The sequence below is a fragment of the Elephas maximus genome, chromosome 7 (assembly GCF_024166365.1).
Source record: "Elephas maximus indicus isolate mEleMax1 chromosome 7, mEleMax1 primary haplotype, whole genome shotgun sequence".
Classification (NCBI taxonomy): domain Eukaryota; kingdom Metazoa; phylum Chordata; class Mammalia; order Proboscidea; family Elephantidae; genus Elephas; species Elephas maximus.
This window is the reverse complement of record NC_064825.1, coordinates 88,114,112-88,138,211: the sequence shown is the minus strand read 5'-3', so window position 1 is coordinate 88,138,211 and position 24,100 is coordinate 88,114,112. Positions and strand designations below refer to the sequence as shown.

At 35.5% G+C, this 24,100-nt stretch overlaps 1 protein-coding gene across 6 annotated transcripts in view; it reads right to left on the bottom strand.

The window, feature by feature from the left end:
* Positions 1–24,100, bottom strand: part of QSER1 (glutamine and serine rich 1) — an 82,198-nt gene that overhangs the window by 15,449 nt on the left and 42,649 nt on the right. For 3 of the 6 annotated variants that reach the window (XM_049890840.1, XM_049890845.1, XM_049890844.1), the window contains exons 5-9: positions 10,878–11,206; positions 9,669–9,785; positions 8,952–9,085; positions 7,141–7,358; positions 2,780–2,917 (exon numbers count right to left, since the gene is read on the bottom strand). In XM_049890840.1, the coding sequence (XP_049746797.1) occupies positions 2,780–2,917; positions 7,141–7,358; positions 8,952–9,085; positions 9,669–9,785; positions 10,878–11,206 (936 nt within the window). Of the gene's footprint in view, positions 1–2,779; positions 2,918–3,692; positions 3,821–7,140; positions 7,359–8,951; positions 9,086–9,668; positions 9,786–10,877; positions 11,207–24,100 lie in introns of those variants that run through there. The other 3 variants (XR_007518234.1, XM_049890841.1, XM_049890842.1) reach the window with 3 other exon arrangements.

Genomic DNA, 24,100 nt, shown 5'->3' with positions numbered 1-24,100 from the left:
CACTGGCTTATGTAAAATACTGTTCACAAAAAATTGGACATGGAGCGTTCTGAACAAAGGCTAACTTGAAAAGTAGGTTTATACTAGCAAGTGATGAAGAGGCAGCTTAGTATGATGATGAGACATACTCTGTACTAGGATCAAAAGCCCTGGGTTTAAACCCCATCCCTGCCTCTAGAACTAATGGCAGCTATGGGATCACTGCGCAAGATGCCTAATTTCTCCAGACCTCACTTACCATCTGAACAATCTGAATAATAACAGTGTTACAAAATATAAATTCATCGGACATTATAAAATTTTATAAAATACTGAGTATGACCAAAGGATATTCTTAATTCATTGCAATTTGGGGCAAAGAAAAAGTAGGGGAAGAAAAATGATCAACATCCAGTGTCAGAAAAAGAAGAGTCAAATAATTATTTTAGAAGAGAGTAAAAGTATGCTAATGATTCCTACCCAAAAGTTTTGTTTTCTTTTCTCATTCCTAGGTACCTTATATTTTTTCAAAAGCACCTTTGGAGTGCAGGGTAATTGCTATTGGTACAGCATTAAATATTTTAGGTTATATTAGACTATTTCTTATCAGCATAATACTATGTTATGTAATACTAATTGCCTTTAACAACTTCTCTGAAAATGTATATACAATCCTCAGAATCTAGGTTACTACACAGCTAAATAATGTGACTATATATTTGGAATACAAACATAAGCACAGTGACCTGGGAAGAAACACCTCCTCACACTGAAGAAAAAGTCCTTAGTCAAGAAAACTCTGTTAGGTCACTGCAATACACCTGGAAGTTTTATCTTTGTAGTATTGATTAAATCTACTAAAATATTATAAAAATTTATATTTCACAGAAACAAGCTTTTGTGGATTACTTTAAAACATAACCTTTAAAAAAAATATTTTGTGTTTTAGGTGAAAGTTTACAGGGAAAATTAGTTTCACATTCAACAAATTGTACACAAAGCGTTCCACGACATTGCTCGCAATCCCCCTGCTGTGTCAATATTCTCCCCATTTCTGCCCTGGGTTCCCTGTTTATTTTTATCTGGTTTTTCTACCCTTTCCTGCCTTATCATCTTTACTTTTGGGTCAATGTTGTCCTTTTGGTCTCGTATAATTGTTTGTTCTTTGGATTAACTGCTTCCTTGAGTCTTTGTTTTTTTTGTTTTTGCTCTCCTTTACTCTGGATGGAAAGAGACTACTAGCTCTATCTCAAATGGCCACTTCCAAGCTCTTAAGACCCCAGACCCAATGCACCAAGTAGGGTGGAGTACATTGTTTTTATCCACTATGTTATGCCACTTGATGGAGATGTCTCCTGAATCTATGGTCCCCAGCCTTCAAGCCTAGTATCTTTGTCATGGGAAGTGTTTGGTTGTACATAAGAAATTTACATGTCCATGACTGTTTCCCTTGCATGTTCTAAAATATAACCTTTTAATTTTTTCTCCCTTTTATTAAATGGAAAAATATCAGAAAACACTGATAAAGCAGTAAAAAAAAAAGTTCCAAATCTAACCACCCTGAAATGACCACTATTAAGCGATGTACATTTGCCCATTTTATGATGCAAGGAGTTTTGATTGAGAACGGAAAGCTTTAACGGCAAAAGAAAAGTGCAGTTCAGGGGGGATATCTATATGGGTCTTAATCTTGGTTCTTATACCACTAAATGTTCTATAACTTTAGGAAATATATTTACTTTTTTTAATACCTTAGTCTACAAAGTAAATGTTTTAGACTAAGTAATCTCTAAGGTCTCTGCTAGCTTCACATGACTCTAAAATGATTGATATAGGGAGTGCTGTCTGATTATATGGAAAGAAAGGCACTGATCTAGAAATGAGACCTTGGATTCTAATCCTTTCTCTGTTACTTACAAGCTATGAGCCTTAAGCAAGTCACTTAACCTCTCTAAACCTCACTTTTTTGAGCCACAAAATACCCTCTCAATTGTTCTTGGGTTAAAATAATATATGTCAAAGTATGTGGAATTATAAAACAGTATGTATTATTAGGTATTATTGTTGAATTATATTCGTTATTGATTACTGTGTTTTTACTATCTTTTGATTTTACACCACCACCACTCATTTTGATAGACGGGTAAAGCAAACTGGTTTATTAATCCTTTTATTCCTCGGCACTGGCAGATGCTATAGTAGCTGAAGGGTAAAAATTACTGGACAACATTAACATTAGATCTATGAGTTACTAGCTTATTTCATATACCAATTTTGTCCCTGTTTTAACAACAACAACAAAAATTAGCAAAAGAATAAAGGGATAATATTAATGGGTATAACTCAGTGCATATACTGCTTTAATTAATTAGGGAATAATTCCTCTGTGATGTATCTTTTGCTGAAGACACAAATATAGTGTTCCAATTTTTATACCATTATCATCTAGTTCATCTTTCCAATTACTGGAAAACAGAATATATTGACATCTGGACCTTCAACTCTAATGTCATGTAATGCAGTCTTAGTGAAATACTATGACGATAACAAATATTCTAGAATTAAAAGAAACTGGTGGGTAGTTATGTAATTTTCCCAATTATAGAAAGCAATAAAAATGCATTCACTATAAAGTTCAAATACTCAATGTGTGAAAAAATATGATCCATTTTACAGAATCAAGATATTATGAATTTGTACTGATAATATATAGGTATATAATACACAAACCATATATAAACAATAGACAAGAATGGGAAAAAAAAAAAAAATCCAAAAAGTACTACTTAGAAGTCTGTACCATTGCTCTTCTCTAAGGCTTGCATTGTGTCAGGGTCCAAGGCAATGCTAACAAGCAATTCCATGTAGCTCTTAAAGGTTTCCTTCATTGCTCTTGTGTTCAAAAAACGAGTGACAAAGGGAGCTGGAGGATCAAATTCTGGCAGGGGAAAGAAATGAAATATTAAATTTTCCCTCCTGACAACTTTAAAAGTGTTTGTCTATAACAACAGTTCATAAACATATGAAGACACAATTTCCTCAAATTCAGAGTTCTCCCACAATGCATTAAAAATACTCTAGGTAAGATTCTCAAAGCTGGTTTGCACATCAGAATCAATGGAGAGTTTTAAAAAAAAAAAAAAACCAGATTGCTGAACCTACTGTAACAGAATCTCTTGTAGATGGTGGTAGTAGTGGCGATGATGCTTAAACATTTTTTAAAAGTTTCCCAGGTGATTCTGAACCCAGCACCAGACAATATTTGGAGACCTAGGCCCTGCGGGAACCTATTTCTCCTCTCCTGGCCCCCACCACAGATATATGCTGCCAGAAGGTGCTACTGTAGTCCTGATGCTTTCCTTATCTTCATCAGATAGTAAAGAAACCACAACACATCTAAAGTATTGGTTAATATCTATTCTTTTTTGCTTCCACACTTAAATTACTACAAACTTCTGGTATAGGACCAGGACATAATAAAAAAAATTTTCATGTGAACATAACCCATGCATAGAGAAAATTTCATTCCAATTCAATGTCAAGACTTCAAAATTAAAAGTTCATCTCAAGTGTGACTTTTTACGTTTGAATACATAATTACTATCACAGCCTATAAGAGCAGTTCTTAGTTATGGACTCTTGGGGCTACTGAGACATATTCAGGGGTCTTTGATGTCAAAACTATTTTCAAAATAAGATTAGATGTTACTTGCCTTGTTCACTGTGTTGACATTTGCACATATGGTGCAAAATAATGTTGGGTAAAACTGCTGGTGCCTTGCTTAGCATGAGTCAAGGCAATGGCACCAAACTGTACTAGTAGTCATGTCACTGCCATGCACTTGCAGAAGAAAAAAAAGAAAAAAGCCAGTTTCACTTAAGAATAGTTCTTGATGAAGCAGTCAAAATTAATTTTACTAAATCTCTACTCCTGAGTAAATTTATTATTATTTTTTTAAATTTCTTGGGGGCACTGAAAGGTAAAGTTCTTCCTAATTTTATAGAAACATTAAAATCAAGCTAGCATGATTTTGAAGTTAAACGGCTTTAAGAAGTTCTTGTGAAAATTGAGCAAGTATCTTTCTAATACTTTGTGTGATGAAATGGGAAATACACATAAAGCACTTATGCTGCAAAGTATAATGGTTATCATCTCCAGGAAGAGCACCTGGGAAACTGAGTTACATGATGAACTACCTACTTTTTTTTTTCAAGGAAGCACTGTTTTTATTTGAAAGAATGGCTGACAGACACACTATACACCTATTTGGGTTTCAATATTTGGCAGACGTTTTCTTAAAAACCAATGAAGTAAATCTGTCACTTCAAGGAAACAGCTGACAGTATTTGTTGCCAATGATAAAATTTGGGTTTCAAGCGAAAACTAGAATTCTGGAAAACTTGTATCTGTCACTGTGAGCTTGACAGTTTCCCAGCCTTTAAAGACTTCATTGATGAGATCAGTGGTGGTATTTTCATTCATTTTGATACTGTAGAATGAAATGTGTGGACATTTGGAAGACCTGCATCATTGAGCCAACTAGCATTTTGCAGTGACCAGTGCATAAAGTTATAAAATCATGCATGGGTGAAAGATGCATTCAATGGGCAAGATAAACCAATAGATTTTAATGTAACAGAGCAAGAAAGTTCAACAAACTATCACTTGTCAAGCTTTGAGCATCAAAGAAGAACAACTTTGCTGTCAAGTCGATTCTGACTCATAGCCACCCTATAGGACAGAGTAGAACTGCCCCATAGAGTTTCCAAGGAGCGCTTGGTGGATCTGAACTGCCGACCTTTTGGTTAGCAGCCATAGCATTTAACCACTATGTCAACAGAGAAAAATATCCAGAATTATTTGAAAAGGCAACTAAAATAATCCTCCCTTTCCAACTACGTATCTATGTGAGACTAGATTTTCTCAATATACTTTAACCAAAACAATATACAACAAACTGAATGCAGAAGCAGATATGAAATTGTGACTCTCACTAAATATTGCTAGTTTTGAAAAGTATAGTTATTTTAAAAAAAGTATGTTAACATGTAATGGATTGATTTTAAATAAATATTTTAAAATTTGTTTTGTTATTTTGTAAATACCAGTAGATATAGCCTACATAAACACAAGTTTTTTTGGGATACTCAAAAAATTTGAAGATTGTAAAGCAGTAGTGAAACAAAAACTTTGAAAACTGCCAGCCTATGAATCTGTTTTTACCGTCAATATTTACTTTCTTAAAAGCACTAAAAATGCTTAACTACTAGTGACACCTAGTGGTCACTCAGGTTGCCAATGGAAAGGAAATTTATTTTAATTATCATTTGAGGAAACTATATAATTGAGTGTAAATTCAGAACTCAAACCTCCCTATTATAAGCAGTAGGCAGGACTGCTAACTGCAAAAATACCAATGCTGTCTATTCATACGCAAAGCACTGATTTTTATAAATTCTGGTATGTACACTTCTATTACAACCATTCGTTAAGTAGGTTAAAACAGTACATTTAAAGTACACTGCTGCACTGGAGAAGACATTTTATGACTCTATTAAGTAAGTCTGTGTGTGGCTCCAATGGTTATGCATTCAACTACTAACTGAAAGGTAGGTGGTCAAACCCACGCAGAGGTGCTTTGAACAATAAGCTTGGCAATCTGCTTCTGAAAGGTCACAGTCTTAAAATCCCTATGGAGCAGTTCTTTTCTGCACACATGGGGTCACCATGAGTCAGAATTGACTCGGTGGCAATTAACAACATTTCTATTAAATTAATCTCTAAGATTAGCTCTCAAGCAACAATACTTATATTACAATGTTGGAAACCGTCCTGGACATCAACCTCTTCCTTATCCCAACACCCAATCTATCATTCAGGTTCTGCCAATTTTACATCCTAAATTTCTCACATCTGTAATCTCTGCTTCATCACTGCTACCATTACTTAGGTTCGGATTCTCAATTCATGCCTGGACTATGAATTCAATTTCAGATTTTACCATGTACTCCTCCACTTAAATCCGTCCATGTACTCCCCTTTCCCTACAGAATCCCATGCTTTTTAGCTTTAGCACTGCATACACAGCCTTTTATGATTCCTTTATCTTCTCCTCCCTATCTTAAATTTTATACTTCAGAAGAAATGAGGTTAGCAAACTTTTTCCGTAAAGGGCCTGAGGGTAAATATTTTAGGCTTTGCTGGTCATATCGTCTCTGCAGCAACTACTCAGATCTCCCTCTATAGTGGGGAAGCAACCACAAGCAATATGTAAACAAGTGAGCACGACTGTGTTCCAATAAAACTTTATTTACAAAAACAATCCGTGGGTTAGAATTGGCAAACCGGCCATAGTTTGCTAATCCCTGCTCTGGAGTTCGGAACTGTTCAAAATTTCTTGCAGATATTACACACCTCACTTTGATAGCCAGTGGAATCTGTGCTGGTATATTCTCATGTTTTGTAACTATTTTAGTTTTAATTTCTAATATGGTAAATATCAATAGTGATAAGACTATTGTTGTTATCATAAACATTCTTTGGGCTTTAACAGTTTTTAAGAGGGTAAATGGGTTCCAAGATCAAAAAGTTTGAAAGCTGCTGATCTATTTCAGCCTTCTCATTTTATAAAAGAGAAAACTAAGGGACAGAGAAGATACCTAGCTTAGTTAGGGGCACATGGTTGGTCAGCAGCAGATACACAGTAGTGTGTATATATGTATACACACACACACGTATATAATACATTATTATATAAATATAACTACAGTTTCAGAGTTGCTGTTTCCTCAGCTTATTTATTGTTTTCCTTTAGCATGAACTTAGACCCAGAAGGTTAGAAGTAGAGGGCTCTTAGTAATCATTCGATCTAATCCCTGTCCTACCCAAAGAGGTGAGATAACTGGGATTACTAAGGCTGGAACTCACAAAGGTCTTCTTTCAGTTCACTTCCTTTTCCGTTTTACAAGGTGGCGTGTGAACAGCACTATCTGTTGAAGTGCTCAGGGAATGTGAATTTATTTTCATAAAAGCCTGAGCAGAACCTAATTAGGTGGATAAATTCCCCGAAAAATATATTCGGAATTGTCAGTATCACTGCTCCCCTCCGTCCATGTAGGTAATCTCACATTATCAAGGTATTTACTTCATGGAGAACTCACCCTCATCATCACTACTACTAGAATGGATTTCAGGAGACGAGTCAGATTGGGATGATGAAAATTCTTCTTTCCATTTCTTCCGTTTCTTTGGTGGTGGTTCAGCCTTTACTTTTAGCTGTTTAACTTTGGGTTTCATGGAAGGGGCTTTTGTAGTTGTAGCTTTTAGTGTTGGAGGATCAGAAGTTTTACTGCTATTGCTCAGCTTAGCCTGAACAGTTCTGCAATGTTACAAACAAACTCGGTTAACACTGAAATCTTGTCAAAATAAAATAGAAAAAATAAATAAGGGAATCACAAAAGAAGACAAATTGCCTCACCAACACCTCAAAATTATAGGTCAAATTCCTACACATCTCCAATGACGATTTCCAAAAAACTCTGTGAAATATATTCTTTAACTACTGACATTCAGTATTCAGTTATTAAAAACCCATTGCTGCAGAGTCAATTTCGACTCATTCTGACCCCATAGTTATTAAGGGGGTAGTAATTTCAATCTCTCTTCACTTCTCCCCTCTCCTTATGGACTCACCCAGAGTATGAACAACAGATGATCAATGGGCTTAAAGACAAAATGCATGATAAACCCCAGTGGCTACACCTAACTCCAACTCTCAGAACTCTCACAGGCTCTTGTTTTAGTGCCAGGTTTTGATGTGGACACTCAACTACGTCTGTCCTACAGCCCTCAAGAAGCTCTGCTCTATGCTGATCCTGAAGATTTGAATAGATAAAAGTCCACCATAATGGACACTTGACACGAGGTTGGCATCTCCTGCCTGGAGGGGAGATGAAAGGGTGGAGGGGGTTAGAAGCTGGCGAAAAGGACACGAAAAGAGAGAATGGAGGGAGAGAGCAGGCTGTCTCATTAGGGGGAGAGTAACTGGGAGTGTGTAGCAAGGTGTATATGGGTTTTTGTGTGAGAGACTGACTTGATTTGTAAACTTTCACTTAAAGCACAATAAAAATTATTAAAAAAAAGTCCATCATAAACATAAGGTGGGCTGTTTCCATTAGATGGGAATCTTAATTAAACTAGACCTCCCTGGCACTGGAGCCCTGGTGGTACAGTGGTTAAGAGCTTGGCTGCTAACCAAAAGGTCAGCAGTTCGAATCCACCAGCCGCTCCTTGGAAACCCTATGGGGCAGTTCTACCCTGTCTTATAGGGGTCACTAGGAGTTGGAATCGACTCTACGGCAACAGGGTTTTTTTTTTGGTCCCTGACACTAGATTGAGCATTATCGATGGCCACATCTCATTTCCTACATATACCACAGGGAATCTGGCTACATCAGTTATCTTCCAGAGTCATGCATCAGACACCCCAGAATCACGTTAATGATGATGATAATTCGACTGCGCATTTGTGTAGTACTGTATAGGTCTCATACTGCTTTCTCAATATTTATCTTATTTTAAATTTGACACAGTGGTAGGTAGAAAAGGCATTATTATTTTCTTTTATAGATGAAAAAAAGGACTTCAGAAAGGCTGGTCTTAGTCTAGGTTACAAAGCTGGATTCAGACGTTTTCTCTCTAAATCTAATGCTATTTTCACTACATCCAAGTGACAGCAAAAACACTCAGGGAAAGAAAAGTGAACCCATACCACCACAAATGGCCAGAAGCTTTACAATGCCTGCCTCAGTACTTCAAAAAGAATAACTTCTTCCATCAAGCACTGAATTTTCAGACTTGTATGTAATGAAAAAAGTCAAGTCTCTTCAACTGATGTAATTTTTTGTACAATGACATCACCAATAATAAGCCTTCCAATAATTACTACACAAGCAGATAAGAAAATAAATACCGGATAGTTTGTGATGGCTTATTTCTGGGCTTTCTGGAACACACTCTGACATATTCCTTTTTGTTTGTGTTTTCAATGAACTTCACATATATCCTTTTGTATTTACTCTTTGCATCTCCAAAATATCCAAGGTACTAAGGAAAGAAACACTTTATGTAATTGTACAATCTGTACATAAATATTACTTTGTTCACTTGACTGACCATTGCATAGCCATTCAAAATGCAGCTTTGGCTAGGATTTTACCCTGAATAAAAATGATCTCAGGCTTATTCTTTACTGGAGGCCAATGCATAGGAGCCATCTCATTTGGCAAATCAGCTGATGCTAATTTACTCAAAGCTACTGAACAGCTACATAAATACAAAAGAGTAACTTCTGTCAGTCTCCTAACATATCAGGGTATCTGACTGATAAAAAAATCAATGTAAGAGCCTCTGAATCCATCTGAACCCTTTACAGACTAATTCTAATTCCTTTCCTTTATAAAAAATGTTACATAATACTAAATAATTATTGAATTTTAAGCAGTTTGCATTTATCCATTTGATTTTATTTTTAAATCAGACAATCATTTTATACTATACTTTGTAGTTAAAATTTTATGCTATTTTATATCAGAAATACTATAACATAAACCTAAATTTAAATCATGTATTTTCCCCAGGATCACTGTCAAAAAACAGGAAAGCTAATGTAAACAAACATTTCACTTACACTATTTGTAGCAGCAAATTCTCTTTGCCCATCTCTAATTTCAGGAACAAACTTCTGTAATAAAGCTTTTTGTACTTTCCAAATAGCTGGGGGTTCTTTTCCTGATCTTAAAGCCTCCTGTAGCAAGCAGTAAGTTAATTATATTTATAAACAGTAGCATCATTATTTTAGATTTATAGAATCTTAGAACTGAAAGTAATCTTAAACACCTATCTACTTCATCCTCTTATCTCTTACCTGGCTCAACTTCCATAATAATTCTTATAAGCCTGTTATTTAGCCTCTACTTAAATTATTCTAGAAACAGAGCGTTCACTAACATGCAAAGTAGCCCAGTACCCTTTTGCATAGTTAAAAGGATTGGAATGTTTTCCCTTAATGATACTGTCATATATTATTTATGTAATTTTATAACAGTATATATACATGGAAAAACAGACCAGGAACAAATATGCTAAAATACTAACAAAAGTTCATTGTGATTGGTAGGGACGCAGAAGATTTGAATGTTATGTTCTTCATTGTACTTTTAATACCATTCTTCTCCACCCCCATTTAAAAAAAAAAAATCAAAAGCAAACAGAAGCCCCCAAAATAGGTTTTCTTAACATAGCTAAAATTTTCTTGTATGAAATTATAACACTCATTTGAAATTCTGAAAATAAGTCTAATTCTACTTTTACGTGATAATCCAATTATTTTTCTTTAAAGTTTTAAATTGGTTAAGTAACCATTTTCTCCAAACTCCTTCTAATATGATGACTTGAGAACCTTTAAAAAAAATTAGCATTTCAAAATGCTGTAATTACCAGTACTTAAATGCAATATGGAGTGGTTAAGAGCTCAGCTGCTAACCAAAAGATTGGCAGTTCAAATGCACCAGCAGCTCCTTGGAAATGGGGCAGTTTTACTCTGTCCTGTAAGGTACCTGTGAGTCAGAATTGACTGGACAGACAGCAATGAGTTTTTTTTTTTTTAATGCAACATAGTGAGGACTCAGAAATACATAAAACTAAGATAAAGTTAAAATTATTTTAAGCTATTTCGTTTTTTAAAATATCTGATTTTATTATTTTAACACTTTTGATAACTTAGAAAAATTATAAAAATATAACCTTTTGCCATTTAAGCTAGATGCTATTGAAGTCATTGCAAAGACTATTATAGGCACTTCAAACTGATCTTTACACCTGTGAACATTCACATCACCTTAAAAGTCTCTATGTCTTCTATCTTTACCACAAATTCATCACGCTCTCTGTATTGGCCTTCTCCTCCACTTTCTGTGTTCTCCTCATCTGTACAACCTTCTATGGCAACAGTGTCCTGTCCTTTCGCAAACTTGTTTGAAGGAAGACCGTCATGTTCGACGTGTTTTGGGGGTTCTGCAGAGTTTATATTTTCTGGAATATTTACTGTAGATGAAGTAGAGTAGAGAGGTTCTTGTTTGTCAGCACCCACAGTGGTGGAAGAATTAGTAGCAGTACCAGTGGTACTGGCAGTTGGGCTAGTAGTTGCCACCTGTAGGGCTTCTGAAACTAAAACAAGCAAATACAAAACAGTAATATAAATAAACATTTACTTGTTTTTAGTAAAACTTGGAACAGTTTAAAAAGAAAGACTTGATTACTTTTGCAATCAAATTGGCTGAAACACTCAAAACCACAGTAAGAAATTAAAGAATGGTTGTTAATTTCCAAGAATCAGAAAGGAGAGAATTGCATCTTGATGAAAAACAGACTGAACCACTCAACAAACTAGGAATAAAGGGAAGTTTCCTCAGCCTGACAAAGGGCACCTACAAAAAACCCACAGACTGAATGCTTTCCCTCTAAGACCAGGAACAAAATAAGATTGTCCACTATCACCATTCTATAAAGTACTGTACTGGAGGTTCTTTTCAGGGCAATTACGCAAGAAAATGAAATAAAAGGCACCAGGAGAGAAAGAGAAGAAGTAAAATGATCTCTATCTGCAGATGGTATGACCATGTATATAGAAAATCCTAAAAAACTGTAAGAAATAACAAACTAGTTCAGCAAGGTTGCAGGATACAAGACCAATGAACAAAAATCAACTGTTTCTATAGACTAGCAATGAACAATCAGAAAATGAAATTAAGAAAACAATTTACAACAGCATCAATAAGAATAGGAATAAATTTAACAAAAGAAGTGTAAGACTTTTACCCTTTTCACTACAAAACATTGTTGAAAAAAAAAAAGCCTAAAAATGGAAATGCATTCCATGTTCATAGATTGGAATACTTAATATTGTTAAGGCAATCCTGGTGGCATAGTGGTTGAGAGCAACAGCTGCTAACCAAAAGGTCAGCAGTTCGAATCCACCAGGCGCCTTCTGGAAACCCTATGGGGCAGTTCCACTCTGTCCTATAGGATCGCTGAGTCGGAATTGACTCAACAGCAACAGGTTTGGTTTTGGGATTTAATATTGTTAAGATGGCAGTACTCCCCAAGCTGATCTACAGATTCAACACAATCCCTATCAAAATTCCAGCTGCATTTATTTGTAAAAATTGTCAAGCTAATTCTAAATTCATATGGTAATACAAGAGAACCACAGTAGCCAAAACAATCCTGAAAAAGAATGAAGTTGGAAGACTGACATTTCCCAATTTCAAAACTTAATTCCAAAGCTACAGTAATCAAGATATTGTAATACTTGTACAATGACAGACATATAAATCAATGGAATACAGAGTCCAGAAGTAAACTCTTATATTTATGGTCAATTCATTTTTGACAAGGGTGCCAAGACCATATAATGAGGAAATAATAATGTTTTCAACAAATGAGTTTTGGGACAACTAGATGTCCACATGCAAAAGAATGAAGCTAGACCCCTACCTCATACAAAAATTAACTCAAAACAGATCATAGACCTAAATATAAAAGCTGAAACTATAAAACTCTTAGAAGAAACAGGCATATGCCTTTGTGATCTTGGGTTACGTAATGGTTTCTTAGATATACCACCAAAAGCAGAAGTGAGAAAAGAAGAAGTAAACTAGTCGTAACCAAAATTTAAAAATTTTATGCTGCAAATGATACCATCAAGAAAGTGAAAATACAATCCAAATAATGGGGAACATACTAAAATTCATATATTTATCAGGGACTTGTATGCAAAATAAAGAACTCTTACACCTCAAATATAAAGACAAATAACCCAATTAAAAAATGGTCAAAAAATCAGGATATTTTTCCAAAGAAGTCAATAAGCACATGAAATGATGCTTGACATCTTTAGTCCTTAGATATACGCAAATCAAAACCACAATGAGATACCACTTCACATCTACTAGAATGGCTTAATAAAAAATACAGACAAATTCACTAAAGAGAATATACAAATGGCCAACAAGCACATGAAAAGATGCTCAATGTCATCAGTCATCACCAAAACCAAACCCACTGCCATCAAGTTGATTCTGACTCATAGCGACCCTACAGGACAAAGCAAAACTGCCCCATAGGGTTTCTAAGGCTATAAATCTTTACAGAGGCAGACTGCCAAATCTTTCTTCCATGGAGTGGCTGGTGGGTTCAAACCACCTTTTCGTTAGCAGCTGAGCACTTAGCCACTGCACCACTAGGGCTCCCATTAGTCATTAAAAACTCACTGCCATTGAGTCAAATTCCGACTCACAGCAACCGTATAGGACAGGGTAGAACTGCCCCGTAGGGTTTCCAAGGAGCAGCTGGTGGATTCAAACTGCCCATCTTTTCATTAACAGCTGAGCTCTTAACTGCTGCGACACCACAGCTCATTAGTCATTAGGGAGATGCAAATCAAAATCATAATGAGATACCACCTCACCCCTACTAAAATGGCCATGACAGGTATTGGCAAGGATGTGGAGAATGCTGGCGGGAATGCAAAACAGTACAGCCACTGTGGAGAACAGTTTGTTGGTTCCTCAAAAAGTTAAACACAGAATTACCATATGATCCAGCAATCCCAATCCTAGGTACATACCCAAAAGAACTGAAAGCAGGAATATAAACACAAACCCATACACCAATATTAATTTCAGCACTATGCACAATAGTTAACAGGTGGAAACAACTTAAATATCCAGCAGACAAATGGATAAACAAAATGTGGTATATACATACAAAGGACTATTACTCAGTCATAAAGAAAACATGAAGTCTGATAAATGCTACAACATGGATGAACCTTGAAAACATGCGGTGAGTGAAATAAGTCAGTGACAAAAGGTCAAATATCATACGATCCCACTTATATGAAACAGGGAAATGTATAAAGACCAAAGCTGATTAGTGATTATCAGAGACGGAAGGAAGGGGAAAACAGAAAGTCATTGCTTAGGGGGCACTAGTTTCCATTACTGGTGGTAGAATAATTTGGGAAAGGATAGTGGTAATGATGCACAACATTGATGAACATAATTAATGTCACTGAATGGTAGATGTAAAAATTACTGAATTGGTAAATGTTCTGTTATATATATATATTTACCATAATTAAAACAAAATGCAGATAAATAACAAGTATTGACAAGAATGTGGAAAAACTGCAACCCTCATTCAGTGCTGGTGGGAATGTAAAATGGTGCGAGAATTTTGGAAAACAGTCTGGCCCTTCCTCAAAATGTTAAACATAGAATTATCACATATATCACGGTATATAACTCAGTTATATAGTACATATCTGAGTATCTGAGGAGTAGTAGAAGGAAAAATTTATCAATAAAAAATAATCAGTAAACAAGAGACAAGAAAGGAGAGAAAAAGAAACAGAGCAGGTAGAACCAAAAGAAACCACAAAGAGGGTAGATTTCAGTCCAAATATGTCTTTAAAGATAGAAGGTAATTCTGACCAGCCCACCCAACAAAAGGTTATTTTAAAAATTAGTTGAAGTATAACAATTTCTTCTTTAAAACATGAAAGAATGAGTAAGAAAATAAGCTACCACCAGGCTGAAATTCAGGAGAAGATGGATATTCAGAAAGGGGAAACTGGTGTCTGGGGCCACTTTTGTCCAGAGGTATTTGTGGCCAAGAGGGGAAAAACATTGGAGTCCATGGCATGCATCATATGGGCTGCAGCCTAGATACCCTAGAAAATCCCAAGCCCTGATAGGCATCTGACAAAAGCAAAGGAAAATCTTCTATGAAGGGAGAGAGTATCAATTTCGGACTCAAATGATTTCTCCAAATATTTAGGATATAATATCAAGCATTTAATCAAAGGTAACTGAGCACATTAGGAGAAAAGACTACATAAATAGGAGAACTACTACCAAAACAGACAACAGATACAGACCTACAGCTAGTCCAGATAGTGAAATTACCAGACATAGACCTAAAAACAACTATGCTTACTATATTTGTAGGGATAAAAGCCAAACTTAATTTCAGCAAAGAATTGGAAATCAGAAGTGACACTCCAGTTTTTTGAACAAAATCTCAAACTGAAAAATATAATAATTGAAATTAAGAACTCAAAAATTTGTTTAATAGACTAACGGCCACAGCTGAAGAAGGAATTAGTAAAATGCAAGATAGGTTGGAAGAAACCATAAATGATAGAGACAAAATGAAGGAAAATAAAACTTTCAGTTTTGAAAGCAAGCACAAGGAAGAAGAAAAAAAGACTTCCATTCTCAACAGAGCTAAAGGCTAACAGTAACATGAAACAAGGATGAATGTCAAAATACAGTGGAATAGTATCAATGTACCAGGAAAATAACACTCATAAACTAGAACCCCACACCCAACAACATATCATTAAAATTGTGTTAATGGCTATAATCGGAAAGACAGACAACAAGAATTCACAAGAATGTGGAGAAGTTAGAACTCTAATACTCTGCTGAGGGGAATGTAAAATGGTACAGTATTTTTTGGAAAATACTTTGGCCATTCCTCAAAATGTTAAACACGGAGTTGCCATATGATCCAGCCAACTCCACTCCTAGGTGTGTATCCAAGAGAAATAAAGCATACATCTACACAAAAGCTTGCACATGAATGTTCATAGAAACATTACTCATAAAACGCTAAATGTAAAAAGCCAGTCTTAAAAGGCTACATATTATGATTCCTTTTATATGAAATATCCAGAATAGGCAAGCATATGGAGACAGAAAGTAGACTGATAGTTGCCTACAGCTAGGGTGGGGGTGAGGAGTGACTGCAAATGGACATGAGGTTTCTTTTTGGGGATAAAAATGTTCTAAAATTAGATAATGGTGATGGTTCCAGAATCTTATGAATATACTAAAAACCGGTAAAATGTACACTTTAAATGCATGGTATATATCACTAAAGCTGTTAAAAATGTAGATAATAGAGAAGATTTGATAGAATTAAAAAATTAGTTTTGAATCCATAATGAATTCAGGGATCTGGGTGCTGATCAACAATTGCTATTAGACATCACAAAAAGAGAGATAATCAAGATGCTGAGGGCCTCTTGAGGGAAGAAGAATACACTAGCATATATGAAGTAATCTTGCCAAAAACACAAAAAGAAACTAAGTCTGTTCAAGCCTGGCAACCCAACTATGAATTTTCAGTAAATACGAGGACAAAGGAATATGTTAAACACATTGTAGGATGTAATCAACAAAATCCTCACTATGTGAAATGCTACAGAAAACCCACTTTCTTCAACAAGTAAATTACAAAAGGAAATGGAGGAGAGAACCTATGGATTAAAAGAGTTTTAAGAGACATATCAATCAACCACAGCATGTGGACCTTACTTGGATCGTGATTCAAACAAACTGCCAAAAAGTATTTTGAGACAGTGGCAAAATTTGAACACTAACTTAGTGATGGTAGTGCCCAGTGAAAGGCCAATCAAAGGAACAGAACAGAAAGCTCTGAAACAGACCCATATATACACAGATACTTATAATACTCTGGAAAAAGAATTTTCGATAAATGTGTTGGCATAATTGGGCCAAATGGATTACAGAATAAATGTGAAAAGGAAAACTATTAAGATTTTTAAAAGGTAAAGGACAGGACTGATATGTCCTCTCAACAAAAAAAGGGAGCCCTGGTGGCGCAGTGGTTAAGTGCTGAGCTGCTAACTGATAAGTCAGTGGTATGAACCCACTAGCCGCTCTGTGGGAGAAAGATGTGGCAGTCTGCTTCCATAAAGGTCACAGCCTTGGAAACCCAATGGGGCAGTTCTACTCTGTCCTATAGGGTTGCTGTGAGTCGGAGCCGACTTGCTGGCACACAACATTCAACAAAATGAGCCCTAGTGATGCAATGATTTAGTGCTGGGCTGCTAACCGAAGGTCGTTGTTCAAACCCACTGGTACTCCACAGGAGAAAGATGTGGCAATCTGCTTTGGTAAAGATTTACAGCCTTGGAAACCCTACAGGGCAGTCTGCTTTGTCCTATAGGGCTGCTATGAGTCGGAATCGACTGGATGGCAACAGGTATTCAACAAAAAGACACCATAAAAAGTGTAAAAAAAACCCAAAACACAAGTAGGAGATATTTGCTTGTATGTAACTAACATAGTAAAATCTCCTACAAATAAATTTTTTAAAGGGCAACAGGCTTTAACAAAAGAGGAAATCCAAATGGCCTATAAAATATGAAAAAGTGTTCACAGTCATTAATAATCAGGGAAATGCAGATTTAAACCACATCAAGAAACTATTAAATATCCAGCAACATGGCAAAAAAGAAAAGGCCTGACAATGCCAAGTTTGCTGAGGAACTCTCATACACTGGTGGACGGAGCATAAATCAATATAATCATTTTGGGAGAAACAGTATGGCACTATTTAGGAAAGCTGAACATATACATAGCCTATGACTCAGTCATTCCACTAAAGGTATAAAATCGGAAATACTTTCACATGTGTATCAGTAAGGCCAAGGTCCATTCATAACCACATTATTCATAAAAGCTAAAATGTGGAAACAAGCCAAAATGCTCAACAGAAGAATGAATAATAAACTGTGGCATGTTCATATAAAGCAATCAACTACTAATGGAAATAAACTAAGGGTATATGCAACAATATATAAATAAATCTTACAAATATTGAACAAGAGAAACAAGACAATAAATACTGTATGATTGTCTTTATATAAAGTTTTAAAAGAAGCCTAACAAAAATGTTTTTAGGGATGCATACACTGGTGGTAAAATGATAAAAGTAAAGCAAGGAAGTAATTACCATCCAAGTCAGTCAGTGGTTAGCGCTCAGGGTTATGACAATGTTTTAATATGAGTGGGACCCACAGGGTAGCTTCTAGGGTGCTGGCGACATTTTATTTCTTGATCTGGGTAGTGATTTATACTTGTATATGCTTTATAAGTCATTAATTATTCTGTAGTTTGCCCTCTTTCTTGATCCAAATGGTTATTTGCAGCTTTTTTTCTTAATGTATTCAAGGTTTGCCTATTAAACCTTTGCCTTTAAAAAGAACCAACTTACATTTTTTTGTTCCTGTTTTTATTTTTCACTTATTTTTTTAAATTTCTGCTTTTATTCTTTTCTCGTATATTCTTCAGATTTAATTTAATACTCTATTTGTGAACTTTCTTGCTTTCTAATGAATGTCATTTAGAGTCACAAAATTTCTTCTTTGTACCACACCATGGCCACATCTCACTGGTTTCAGTATATGCTGCTCTTCTGTCCTTTTAGACAGGTTGTCATTTCCTTTTTAAGCCAAGAGTTATTTAGAAGGGCGAGTATCTTTCTTCTATTCATCCTTTCTTTCATCTCTCTCCCTTCCCCTCTGCCTGCTATTCTCTTATGAAACTATTGCATTATGATCAGAAAATATGGCTTGAATAATGTCTGGATTTTCAAATTTATGGAAATTTCTTCTGTGTGTTTTTCTTTAAGTGTGCTATATTTTCATACGTGTGCTATATGTCACAAGAAAAAATTTTGAAAAAGAAAAAGAAAGACATGGAAAATATACTAAGAAAATGTTAACAAGAAGATTAGTATGGCTATATTACAAAAGGATATTATTATGGGAAAAAGAAACATTTTGTCATGTTAAACTGTAGTAAACTTTTACGCACCCAATTACATGGCTTCAAAACATATCAAGTAAATAATATTAGAAAAGCAAGTAAAACATAGTGGGAAACTTTAACACACCTTTCTCAGGAATCAACAGATCAAGCAATCTAAAAACAAATAAGGATAGAGAGAGGGTTTTTAAAAACATTGTATTATTAAAAAATTCAAACATATACAAAAGTAGAGAATACAAACTCATAAGCCCCATAGCCCAACTGTTAACAACCACAAACATTTTGCTATACTTATTTCATCTATCCACCATCGCTTTTATATTTGCTGGAGGATTTTAAGGCAAATTCTAGACATGTCCTCCAACATACACATTTTCTTAGATAACTCAATGTCATTTATCATATTAAATAATAATAAAATTTAGAGGACTGGACAGTATTACCAAATACAATCTATTAGCACTTGGTGCACTTGGTACTCATGGAACATTTACAAATATTGACCATGTACCACCCCACTAACAAAATTTCAATAAAGCACAAAATGTAGACATTATGCAAGCCATATTCCCTGACCACAATATCTTATTGGGCCATAAATTAATACTAAAAGAATGCAAGAAATAAAAATAAAACTTCGAGGAAAAGGGGAAAAAGCCCACCATTCTAAATAAATTTTGGATTAAAAAGGTAATCAGAATGGAAAGGACAAACCATTTGAAAAAATCAGTACGAGCATTATAAATTAAAACCAGTGGGACAGGGCCAGAATATGGTGCAAAGAAGAAGACATATGGGTTTAAAGGCCATCCATTAGAAAACAAAAATGCACAAAAATAAACTAAGTATTAAACTTGAGAAGTATAGGACCGGGCAGTGTTTCTTTCTGCTGTACATAGGGTTGCCATGAGTCAGAACTGACTCGCCAGCACCTAACAACAACAAATTCAAGAAGCCAGAAAAGAATATTAAATTAAAAACACAAGATGGGAAAGAAGGTAAAAGCAGAAATTAACAACAAAAAAAATGAGTTAAAAATGATAACAGGAGTAAAAGATGTAAATTGGCTCTCTGAAAAGAAATATTTCATGGGCAAACCTTTGACAGACTGGTAAGGAAAAAGATGCGAACCATCATATGGAACAACAGAAAGGGCATAATCATAGAAACAAAGGAGATAAAAAACTTGTGAGGGGATACTGTGTACAACTTAATAACAAATTTTAAAATCTAAGTTTTTTTTTTTTAAGTGAAAGGAATGATTTTCCTAGAAAATCTGCCCTTTTTAAATTGACCCAGAGAGACCAAACGACCTCAGGAAAAAAATCAGAAAGATAGTCCCAGATCAACTCTTAGAAAAAGTTCTATCAAATCTCCCAGTTATATGCAGTAAGCGTTCTCAAAGCTTAGACAAATATGAAAAGTTTCCCAACTCAATTTATCTGACTAGCATAATCCTGAATACCAAAGTAAACAAAATTAAGGGGGAAAAAAAACCACAAAAACCTATAGGCCAATCTTATTTAAGAATATAGATATGGAATCCCAAATAAAATACTAACAAATTAAATCTTGCAGTGGATTAAGATAATTTATTATGATCAAGCAGATTCCATGGTAGAAATTTAAATAAATAAATAAAGTTAAGCATTAAGAAATCAAGTAATAATTTACCACAGTAACAGACTAACAGAGGAAAGGGGAGAAGAGAGCAGACTTGTCAGAAGAAGCTTAAAAACAACCTCTGACAAAATTCATCATCCAGTGTTGGTAAAATAAATACATAATCTTAAGGCTTCAAACTAGAAGGAAAAATTTTTAAAGAATTTAAAATACCAGAAACCAACAGCAAATACATTTCATAGTGAAACACTACATATAACACAAAACATCAGGGAAACCAGGATGCTTACTACTACAGTGAAACCTGTGAAAGCCAGAACTCTAGGGGACTGCCTTGTTTTTCCGGATCTTGCCGGTTTTCCACCTCTGACAGGTGCAGTCTTACCACTTTTCTGTGGCTCTCTGTTAGTGGAAAATATTTGAGTTTTCCTTCTCTGACAGGTTTTTGCTTTACACAGGTCCTGGCTTTTGCAAGTTTTACATTATACTAGATTTACATTTAACATTTTACTAGAGGCCCAAGCCAATATGATGACAAGTTTAAAAAAAAAAAAAAAGTATAAGAGCTAAAACTATGCTTATTTTTAAAAGATACAATTGTCCACTGAAAAATGCTAAGAGAATCCATTGGAAAAACAGAATAAGAATTCAGCAGAATTACCAAATACAGATAGAGATATGAAAATCAGTGACTGTCACACATCATCAGCAATCAATTAGAAAATACTGTTGGAAAAAGTATATTTAAAAAACTGTTCAAACTATACTATACAAACTTTATGTGGTAAGAACATTATAAATACTGATGGATGTGAAGTAAGATCTGAATAAACAGAAAAACATATTCCATAAGTGGATGAGATATACAGAAGACAATGTTGCAAAGATATTAGTTATCCCTTAAAATTTATTTATGAATTCAGTGAAATAACAAAATCCCAAAATGTTGAAGGGTCTCCTGCTGGCTCATTATAGGACAATGTGAGCACCAGAAAGAAATAACTATAATTGATAAAATGATGAATTTTTAAAAATTCTGGTGCCAATCATGATGGAGTCGGTGCACTGGAGCACATTATTACCCGCTGATTACAAATAAAAACAGAACAAAATATAAAATGCAACTACCTGAAGACTGAAAAGTTAGTAATAACAGTAAGGGGAATATAGAACGAAGAATTACTTTAACCAAAGACTTTGGCCTTAGTCCTCAGTTTCTGGGAGGTAACCTCTAAACTCTTGGAATTTCCTAAGTGACTGAAGTATTTGTTATTCATGAAGGACCTCCAAGACTTCACCTGATAGTTTATGCTAATGAGGCAATTCATGTGGGAGGTGGGGCACTGGTTACTCCAGAAAGACCCACCAAAGTGGTATCAGCCTGACTTCTGGGGAGAGGAAAGGGACTGAAGATTGAGTTTAGTCGTGTAGCCAATGGCTCAATCAATCATGCCTCTGTAACGAAACCCCAGTAAAAACTCTGGACACCGAAGCTCAGATAAATTTCTCTGATTGACAGTACGTCGATGTGCCAGGAGCATGACACATCCTGACACTATGGGGAGAGGACAGGGAAGCTTCACATTTGGGACTCTTCTAGACTTTACCTTATGGGTCTCATCTTTTGGCTGGTTCTAATTTGTATTCTTTTTTGCTATAATAAATCTGTAATAGTAACTGCAGAGAAGTCCTGTATCCCAAGAGTCACTCTAGGGAATTGTCAAACCTGAGGGAAGGAGTGGGAACCCCTGAATTGGTAGTCAGTTGGTCAGAAGTAAGGGTGTTCTGGGAACCCCTTGAACTTAGTTGACTTGGCAGTCTGGAGGACTGTGTCCTTAATCTGTGAAGTGTGGCCTAACTCTGGGTAGTCAAGTTTAGAGGAACAGATTTTGTAGGGAGGGAGGCCCAAACTTAAGTAAAAATTCATAGGGAGTGTTTCCCAGGTTTCTTTCATCTCTTCTCACCTGGTATTATTGCAGAGGGCGACTCCTATGCAGAATTAAACAGTGCACAGGCAACAAAACTCTAAGAAGCCTCTCTGGCCAGAGCAGCTGGGAAAGAAGCCCCATGCAAGGCTAAATCTGTTTCTTGTTTTTTCCTTTTTCTCTCTCAGCCCTGCCTAGAGGGCAGCCAGAGTCACTGAGCCGCACTACAGTGGCAGTGAACAAACCCTGGCTAAACTCTGACAGAACACCTGTCTTTTTGGCCAGAGGAAACTGGAAACAAGGTCCCTATGGCATGAAGAGTGTAGGGTGAATCTGTGTTCTTTTTCTCTTCTCATTGCATTGCCCTAAGGGCAGCCCCAGTTGCACAGACCTGTGCCGCAGCTAAAACTCAGAAATCCCAGCTTTCTAGAAAAAGGACTAGGAAAGGGGTCTTGGGGTTCAGCAGCGTGAGGAAAAATCTGAGAGGAGAAAGAATGGGATCATCTAATTCTGTATGAACCCACACAAATCCCAGTTTCACACTCGAGTTGTACAACTGCAGGATATACCCAAACTAGCACAGCAAAAGTTTTGAGATACGAACACAGTCTCTACTAGCCAAGTTCCAAACAAACTGGTGAGAGGCACATTTGTGGGACAGATCCAAAGCAGCATGGCAAAGGCTTTGAACACTGAACTAACATTGGAACCACCATTCCCAGAAACAGAACCTGCTAATAACAAACAAACAAAAATCAACATTCTCCAGAGGATTTTAATAGAACCCAGAGACTTAAAATACTCAAAATGTCCAGGATACAATCCCCAAATTACTCAACATCCAAAGAATCAGAAAAAAATGTGACCTGTCCTCAAAGTGAAAACATAATCAAAAGATGTTAATCCCCAAATAACTCAGATATAGGAATTGTCAGGCAAAGGCTTGAAAGCAGCTGTTATAATTATGCTGCAAGAGGTAAGGTGAGCTTAGCCTCAAAATGAATGGAAATAATGTAAGCTCTCAGCAGAGAAAAAGAAAAATTCTGCCTTCTCCATTTTGCTATTGAGTCCATCCAGTGAATTTTTAAATCTCATATACTATACTTTTCAGTTCTAAAATTTCCTAAAAATACAGTTCAAGCAGAATAAAGGAAATGAGAACAGCAGAAATTAATGAAATTGTCAGAAAAGAGGAAAATCAATGAAACTAACAACTGGCTTCTTGAAGAGATCAATAAAATTAATAAATCTCTACCCAGACTGACCAAGAAGAGAGAAGACACAAAGCAAAACATCAGGAAAAATGAGGGATAATCACTACAGACCCTACAGACACAAAAAAAGATACAGAATGCTACTAACAACTCTTTGCCCATACATTTGACAACTTAGATAAAATGGGCAAATTCCTTAAAAGATACAAACTACCAAAACACAGTCAAAAGGAAACCAACAATCTGGATATTCTGTATCAATGAAACTGAATTCATAGTTAAAAACTTTCTGACAAAGAAAACTCCGGACACAAATGGTTTCATTGGCAAATTCAACCAAACATTTATGGAATACTCCTATACAATCTCTTGAAGAAAAAAGAAAAGGAGCCAACACTCCTCAACTCAGTTATGACGCCAGCCAATAGCCAGATACTAAAACCAGAAAAGAAATGAAAAAGATGTAGGTTGGAAAAGAAGAAATAAAACTATATTCTTTAGCTTGGCCTCTATTTTGAAGAAATATACCACTCACTTTGAATAAAAGCAAACTAGTTAGACTTTATTAGCATAAGCCTAACAGACTGCTTCCACTGGCTATGTAAATTACTTGATATAGATTTGGAAACATTTTAGTAGTTCAAAAACTAG